The 8,552-nt window shown below is 32.6% G+C and overlaps 1 protein-coding gene across 2 annotated transcripts in view; it reads right to left on the bottom strand.

Moving 5' to 3' along the window:
• The window catches only part of LOC106689033 (adenosylhomocysteinase-like 1), a 100,980-nt gene that overhangs the window by 8,433 nt on the left and 83,995 nt on the right, over positions 1–8,552 (bottom strand). For both annotated transcript variants that reach the window (XM_067048270.1, XM_067048272.1), the window contains exons 10-12: positions 6,821–6,986; positions 3,425–3,592; positions 164–242 (exon numbers count right to left, since the gene is read on the bottom strand). In XM_067048270.1, the coding sequence (XP_066904371.1) occupies positions 164–242; positions 3,425–3,592; positions 6,821–6,986 (413 nt within the window). The remainder of the gene's footprint in view (positions 1–163; positions 243–3,424; positions 3,593–6,820; positions 6,987–8,552) is intronic.

Here is an 8,552-nt window from a genome sequence, read left to right on the forward strand (position 1 = left end):
TATTTGGTTAGTGTGTTGAACTCAACTGTTTTTAGAGTAGAGATGGTTTATTCTTTAGACAAACACATTTATTGTCCTTTGATAAGCACATACATATACCCCGCAAACACAAAGTTTCTATCACTTGAATAAAAAACAAAGTTTAAAAATATTAAATGCATACCCATTTTTTTGGGAAGTAGATAAACATCTGACTTATATCTACCAGTCGGGGCATTAAAAAGTTCAATAAGTGCTAAAGCCTGAAAATAAATAAAAAAAAAAACATACATAAGATATGAAAACAATTATAAATTATTTTGAAAACTATTCAGTTAAGATATTAACAAATTCGCTTCTTATCATACCTAAAATAATTTATACCGATTGAGATAAAAGTAGATTAGTGTAACATCACTTGGGAAAGCCCACGCACAGCTGTAGGTTATTAAAATTGGGCATGGTCCATCTCTTCTGCTCTACATGGCCACGATATCGAGAGATGTGTTGTGTACCATGGCTTGCAAAAAGAACGATCGTAGCCATCTACTGTTGGGTGTGGCCTTAAGGGTGATATTTTCATCTATAATAGAGTAGAATGTATTCCCAGGATTGAGGAAAGAAAGGAGATGGCCAACTTATGGCAGAAACAGAATCTAACGGAAGGTTGACCCACAGACTGATTTTCTGTATTAAACTCTGGGTAGATAGGGAATATAGAGAAGATGACTACTAATTCACCCAGTTACTCACAGAATATAGTGGTTTCAGGACTCTAACACTAGACTTACTAGTCCAGGTTCAAATTGAATGATACAGCCGAGTACCTTGAGTGCAGGTAAAAAGCTGGTATTCATTATTCTCCCTAACATACAAATTTTTATAACAACAGAAAAACTAAAATTGTTTATTAAAAAATTTTGCCTGACCTGGTCCTTCGATTTTTTTTTTTCTCAAAAATTTCAAATATTGCGATAACTTCAACACAATTCTACCAAACCAAACTAAACTAGAGTAGCTTAGAGCTTACAAATGGAGAAATGGTACAAACCTAACCTCGTTTGAGTTTTTCTTTATTATACACAACTTGTTCTTCCTAATAAAGGCATACAAATAAAGTGTAAGAGTTAAATTGAGTCCACTACTTGTTGACCATTTCCTTTCATTCCTCAGTTCAACTTAAACTTCAGGCTACCAAACATGCCCCTTGTATGAAACTGTATGAAATGCATAGATCACACTTAAGGTACTCTGACAATAGATGGACACCACCCAAGACATCTTTCCATATTGTGGCCGGGTAGAGCAGAATGGATGGACCATGCCCAATATCGATAACCAACAGCTGTGTCTGGGCCCTCCTACATCAGCTAGGACAGCGCTATAGACACTCTAGCCGCGTTATCACACACCCGCAGGATATGCTCCCTGGATCACTATAGTCCCATGGATGCTGGCCAATTGCGGATAAGTATAATACTCTGGGCAGCCCCGATTTTTTGCCTCAACAACCAACGCAATGTCATTAGCAAAACCCATTGTTTTGGCACTCTGGCAGTCGGAGAACTACATCATACATCATATTCTACAGCTGAGGTGCCAGCACTAAACCTGGCGATCCCCCACTAGTTATATTGAAGCTCCTCTACTCATCCTTTGTGGAACATATCAGGGTCAAAATCCAAATTGGGTCCTTGAGAGGCCTCCTACACCTGCTGTGATCTGTTGTAACCAGTTACAAAGAATATTCTCCAAAGCTAAGATATTATCATGATAAAGGAGCCATGAACCCATTCTTGAGTTCAGCCAAAGATTCTGGAGAGCTTGCATTACTTTAGGGAAACATCCCAAGGAGTAACATTTACCTGTGGCAGTCTTCTGCATTTGTAAACCACTTGCTCCATAATTCCCCAGAAATAAAAAAACTCTGCTTCCATTCTTTTCTTAATGGATCTGGAGTTCCATGCAAAGTTGTAGAATAAATCGCTATGAAATCAACTTTAGATCAGGGCAACATCTCAGACTCTTTTTTTTTCTAGCACAGTCAGAAGGAAAATGACCAGTGAATCAGCCAGCTACTGCACAGGTTGGGACAGGTTTATGCATGCGCCAACTCTTCCCCTCCTCTTGCGATTCTATCACAAGTATTGCAAAACTTTCCATGTGGCCTTTGTAAATATTAAAAAAATGTAATCAATCTACCAAGAATTAATTTTTTTTTATAAATATAATAAAAAAGTTTATTTATATTTATTGTTTAAAAAAAAATTCAGGTTGAATATATGATAACATTTAAATATAAAATGAATTCATTTTAACTGTTCCATTTTATATTTAAATTAAAATATATAACAGAAATATGGCTAGTAATATAATTTTTATGAGATGAAAATTACCATCTTATTCTATCAGGTTGTAAAATAAGTTCATAGCATTTTTACTGGTGATTTCAATAAAAACTTCAGATTCTTGTAAATATTTTTAATCAATTAAATATGACCCATTTTGATCTATTACAAGTTGCCATCTTTCAGGTAATTTTTTAATTCCGTCCTTCCAGAACTTCTCAGATTTTTGTGCAATGAACTCCTCTATGTGCATTTTGCAGTCCTTGAGCGAATTAAAATGTTTCCCATTAAGAGAGTTTTGAAGGACCCAAAATAAGTGAATAAAATCATTAAAGCCCAATAAATCATTAAATGACAAAAATTAATTTTTTCTCTTCCATTTTGAGCAAGCAAAATACCACTTAAAGATAAGGAAGCTTGGTTGAAACTGATGTATAAAAGAGCCTTTACTAATCCTTTTTTAGAATATGTAAACATTACTAACCAAGTAAACATGATTTTATAAACACAGAGAGGATTAAATTGAAAAAGGCTACAAACTTATTTTACAAACCAATAATAAGAGTGGGAGGTCTTAAGTTTACATTGTGTGGGGTCACCACAAATTAAAAGTCAACCCAGGCTGGAATCACATTGGCACTGCTACATTTACGAAGTTGCTAAGGTGAGGCCTTACCACTCTTGCCTACAAAGACCTTCAGAGCCATGCTAACTACAACATAAATGAAACACCCACTCATATAAGAAAATGAAAAGTAAATTTGTCTTCCACATTCCTTTGTCATTCTCTGACCTTGCCTGAAAAGCCTTTTTGCTACATAGAACACTTAACAAAGGTTCTTAAAGTATTTAAAAGTGAAATATGTGATTTATTTAGGTCAAATTTCAGTTCCATCATAGGGATGAGAAAATAAACTAAAACGTGCATATAAAAAAAAAAAACAAAAAAAAAACTTGGAATCCTTTGCCAATTTCATACTATCATTTATTTTTGAAATTTTAATAAAAAAAAATATATTTTAAAGCAAACACTATTTTTCTTGATTCCAAATTTGAGTGAGTCAAGTATAATATAAGAAATTTTTTTTTAAAAAAACCTGAGTGGCAGCTGTGATAGAGACAACAAATGAGGGGAGACTGGAACAAGATAAATTAACAAGGCGTCCTTCAGCTAAAAGGACTATTCGTTTTCCATCAGGCCATATCACATGATCCACTTGTGAACGAACTTTTTCCCAAGTAAGATCGGGAGTTCTTAAGCTATTCTGTAAAAAAAAAAAATGTCATATTCAGAAAATTTAAAAAGTATAATAATAGCCTGGAATAAATCATAATTTTACGAGAGGCAATAGATTAATAAGGGTTTAAGCATGTTTTAAAAGTTCAAAGGGAAGGGGTATGATGTACAACATGACTATGACAGGCTACTATGCCTCTCTGAATCTACTCTTACCAATTGATGGGCTTACTCAAAATCCCCATGAAGGTGTGTTCAATAAGCAGAAAAGTTGGTAAAAGGTGAAATTCCGTACAAGGATGCTTGGGGCTAACTTGACAATTGACAGGAAAAAGGGTGTGCCAGCAAAAATTATATGAATTATGCTAGTTTTTAACATCTCTCCCCTTAGTTAGTTACCCCATTGCAAAAATATAGGAGAAAACCATCCAACTGGTCAGGTAGGAACCATCTAGATCCTAGTCAAATATAACAGGTGAAAATGATCAAAGGTGTTCCGGACAAAGTAGAACAATGCATCCTTTGTCTTATTGAAAGAAGAGGGTATTCTAAAGACTAAGGGGTGTAGGCCCTAAGAAGTATGTGATGGTTGGTAAGATATTGACAAAAAAAGATCTAGCAGAAGTGGATTTCTTATAGCTACTTACTGAGCAAATATAGCATCTAGTAGAGAGACAATTTCAATCTATTCAAAAAATGTCAGAATATAGGCACAGCCTACCAATTCTCACAATTTTCCCATCATCAGGCTTATCGATTAATAAATACACTTCCCTGTTTATGCGTCTTCTCCAAGCTGAACCATCCTTTACAGGGCCGTAGATGTGTCTGAGTATCTTTCTCTCCAATGTTTGGAGATCCCTTTCATCGGACTTTGAAAGTGCCCAAGTTTCCAATCAAATCAGCACTGGTCGAATTAGCGTTTTATATAATCTAGTTTTTGTAGATCTTAATAATGAGCTACCATCTCAGTGCCGACGGAGTCCAAAATAACACCTATTCGTCTCCTTATCTCTGCCGAAATGTCATTAGTGTTATTGACTTGTAATCCAAGGTCCACAAACTCCTCAACTCCTTTGAAAGAATTATGACCAATTTGGACAAAATCTTTGTTAAAACCTCTTTGTTGATCAGCAATCATATATTTGGTTTTCTTAGTAATAACAAGTCTCAATTTCCAGAAAGCATCATCAAGGGCAAGAAAGGCCTCTTCCACTACAACTTTTGATCTCCCAATAATGTCGATATCATCAATATATCCCAGGATTTGTACCATATGATTAAAGATGGTTCTACTGGTCTGAACCTTTGTTTCTCTAATAGCTTTTTCCAAACCAATATTGAAGAGCAGACAGGCTAAGTTGCTATATATTCTACAATGAAACTCTGTTGGTATACTGATTACGACAATGAATCTCACTAAATAATATTAGGAACCTGTAGTACATTCTATAACAAAGTAATAAAATTTTCACCATAAAAAATTAGGAATTGTGGGATGAAAAAAGAAAACAAATGATCAGTTGTTCAAAACATGTGCTCAATCGATAGAGGGAAGGTTGGTTATATGGAGAAGGGTAAAAATATTGTTATCATGACAAACCAAGAAATTTTCCAGCTAAGATTCCATACTTACCATAGTCGTTAAAAACCTGAGTAAAAAAGCCACTATTTTCTTGACAAAAGTTTATTATAATATTTTTCATTTACGATACGTCCCACCATCCTGGAAAATAGCCACCAATTTCAGAAACCCAACAAGGATCCAGCAGATATTGGTAATTGCAGACAATTAGCCTGTTAAATATACTATCTAAGATATTTGGGTGTGAGTAGCCTTGGGGAAAAATCTGATGGTTGAGTGTGATCATGAACAAATCACCTTCTTGCACACCATTGTTCAAAAACCAGTACTTCCTTACAAAGAACTGAACCCCAGATCCATCTATGCATAGTAGCAGTACAGATTTTTTTTTCCAAATCTAAGATATTTGAAAAACTTTTGCTGAACAGATTGTTGAAACATATATCATAGGGAGCATATGACACTTACACAAAACCTAAAAATTGAAGAAAATGTGTGATGGTAAGATTCAAAATTGTGTTGAGTTAACATAGAATGGCCCATTCCTAAATTATTTTGCAGAACCCCTGAAGAGGTTTGCGGAACACTGGGTTTCCCCCTTGGGAACTACAGAGCTAGACTGACAGACCTTATCCCGAAAGATATCATGAAAAGAATCAAAAGAAATGCTTTTCCTTGACATCAAAAAGGCATTTGACAAGGTTTGGCACATGGGTCTCATCTATAAGCTCATAAACTACAATTTCCCACCATCCACTTCCTTGAATCCTACCCCAGAAATAAATCCTTTTTCACTGCAATACATAACAATAACTCATCAACCCACAACTTATCAGCTGGTCTTCCACCAGGCTCAAGCTTTTCACATCCATAACTTATGTATCTCAGACCTTTTCTCACACCCATCTGGAGAAAGATCAATCTATGCTAAAGACAGTCATTTATAAATTGTTATATAGAATAGATACAATAGTAAACAGGTTACAGATTTTTAAAAACTTAGCGATTATTTAAAAAAAATAGAAGATTAAGTAAATAAACCAAAACCAATTATATTCACTAAAAGGAGAATGTCCACAATTTAAAACAGTTATTAATGGTACAACAATCCCATGGGCTCAGTCTATTAATTACTTAAGCTTAGAACTGGACAAACTTTTAACATTTTCCAGGCACACTCAAAACAAATGCAATACTGCTAAAAAAATCATCAGCAAAATGACCCCACACTTTCATAGACAGTCTAAATTATTAGCTAAAAACAAATTAATCCTATACAAAACAGTAATACACACTATAATAACTAAATCTACTCCTGTATGGAGCTAAATATGTGACTCTAAATACAAGAAATTAGAGGTTATTCAAAATATGTAAGAGGATAGTAAACGATTATCGTCAGCGCTCCAGAATTTCAAGCATGTTGTTTGACTTACAGCTCAAGACGTTTAAATATTACACATACATTTGAAACACACAACTTTTTCTCTCTTACTTCCCTTTCCCACAGCCTGTTTAAACAAAAAATAGGAGACTACAACAAGATATCACTGAAAAAATACACCCACAAACGCACCAAACATATACTAATAGACAAAACATAAACAAAACTTCAAACCTGAATTGTGCAAAACATTATTTTTATTACAAAAAAAAAAAAAAAATACTTACAACATCTATTTCAGTATTTGAGTGTCCCATATTACAGATAACACATCCATTTTTCATTTTATCCATATGTTCCCTGGTAACAACATTCTTGTTTCCTGTTGCAGTTATGACTATATCAACGGTACGAATAACTTCATTAAGCTTTACCACTCGAAAACCATCCATACTAAACAAATAATTTAAAAGTAATTTATTTTATAGTTATAGGGATAATTAGGAGTAATAATGATTAAGGTTCCAATAGAATAATATACTAATTATTTTGCATTTCAAATATACTAGGAAGTATTTATTATCTGAGTACTTACTGTTTTTTAAACAAATGTTAAACAAATTATAAAAATAATCATTATTATCTAATTATATATTTATTTGTCTATCGCATTGATAATCAAGGATATGCTTTGGGTAGTGGTCAAGGTAAATAGAAAAACAATCTAATGAACCCTGTAAATAATTTTTACTATTTCAATAAATGATATTTTAGGTATTTCTTTCTTTATTTTTTGAATTTACCCTGACTGGGCTATCTTCTAAATAATTATTATCGGATTTGAAAAATACCTTGCTATCACTTACTTTCTATAATTAAAGAAAGAAAACTTCCCAGAGACTCTTAAAAACAATTATCATCAGGTATCTGTTTCATAATGAAGTTAGTAGTATTAGTAAAAGTATAAAAATTACTAAGTACAGGCACTAATACTTTTGTTTCAAGATGTGAACAATTATTAGTAATATTATACAAGTGAGAAAGTTTAAGTCAGTATATGACAAGATTTTTATTTATAACAGGTGATTTTTAGTACATTTATATTGTCTGCAGAGTGTGAAACCAATTAACTGTTAATGTCCCAACTATTCAATGATAAATAAAAAAAGTTCTTTTCTAAATGTTATGAAACATTAAATGATAACTATCAAATAAAAAAAAATTCATTTTGGACTTGGTTGTTTCACACGTTTGCCCACAATATTACATATGCATTTAAAAATCAGGCAATCAAAAATATCTAATATTAACTTTATAATAATAGAGTTGTCTGATTTTAAAAGGTGTTTTGAAGTGAGGAATATCCCAAAATCTCAATATATAAAAGTATCAGATAGAGGAATGTTTGTTCTCACTAACTTAGTATTACTACATACTTCCTAATTCATTATAATTATTATCATTTAAAACGTTAATTTCTAAGTTTTATCTGATTAAATTATTATATCTTTATTTATCTTGATTGTACACAGTTATTATCATTTAAAACGTTAATTACTTAGTTTTATCTGATTAAATTACTATATCTTTACTTATCTTCATAAATTTTATGAATTGTTTTAAATCTGAATAGATTTTTTTATTTAAACTTGATGTTTTCTGTTTTAGTAAAGTAATTATTTAATGTGAAACAATCTAGTTTCATTTATCTGGCTTTCACGTGTATCAATAATTGGAAATTCCACTATTATCTATATATCTTTTATTCATCTCAAAATTACAATAATTCTCAGAGATTGTAATGAACACTTCTTAGTACATTTGGATGGAAGAATAAATAGCCACTTTACTTTAATATTTATTTTTTCCATTCTGATAATTGCATATAGATCCTGTATTATATACAATTCTACATTCCTTGGTGAACAAAAAAAAAAGATATAGTAGTATCTGAGAATTTCCTAAGACGGCGGACAGCCTAAACCAGACGGACGGGTTTCCATTTATCCTATTTTTGGA

The sequence above is a fragment of the Halyomorpha halys genome, unplaced genomic scaffold, assembly GCF_000696795.3.
Source record: "Halyomorpha halys isolate HHAL.00 unplaced genomic scaffold, Hhal_1.1 Scaffold1266.1, whole genome shotgun sequence".
In the NCBI taxonomy this organism is placed as follows: domain Eukaryota; kingdom Metazoa; phylum Arthropoda; class Insecta; order Hemiptera; family Pentatomidae; genus Halyomorpha; species Halyomorpha halys.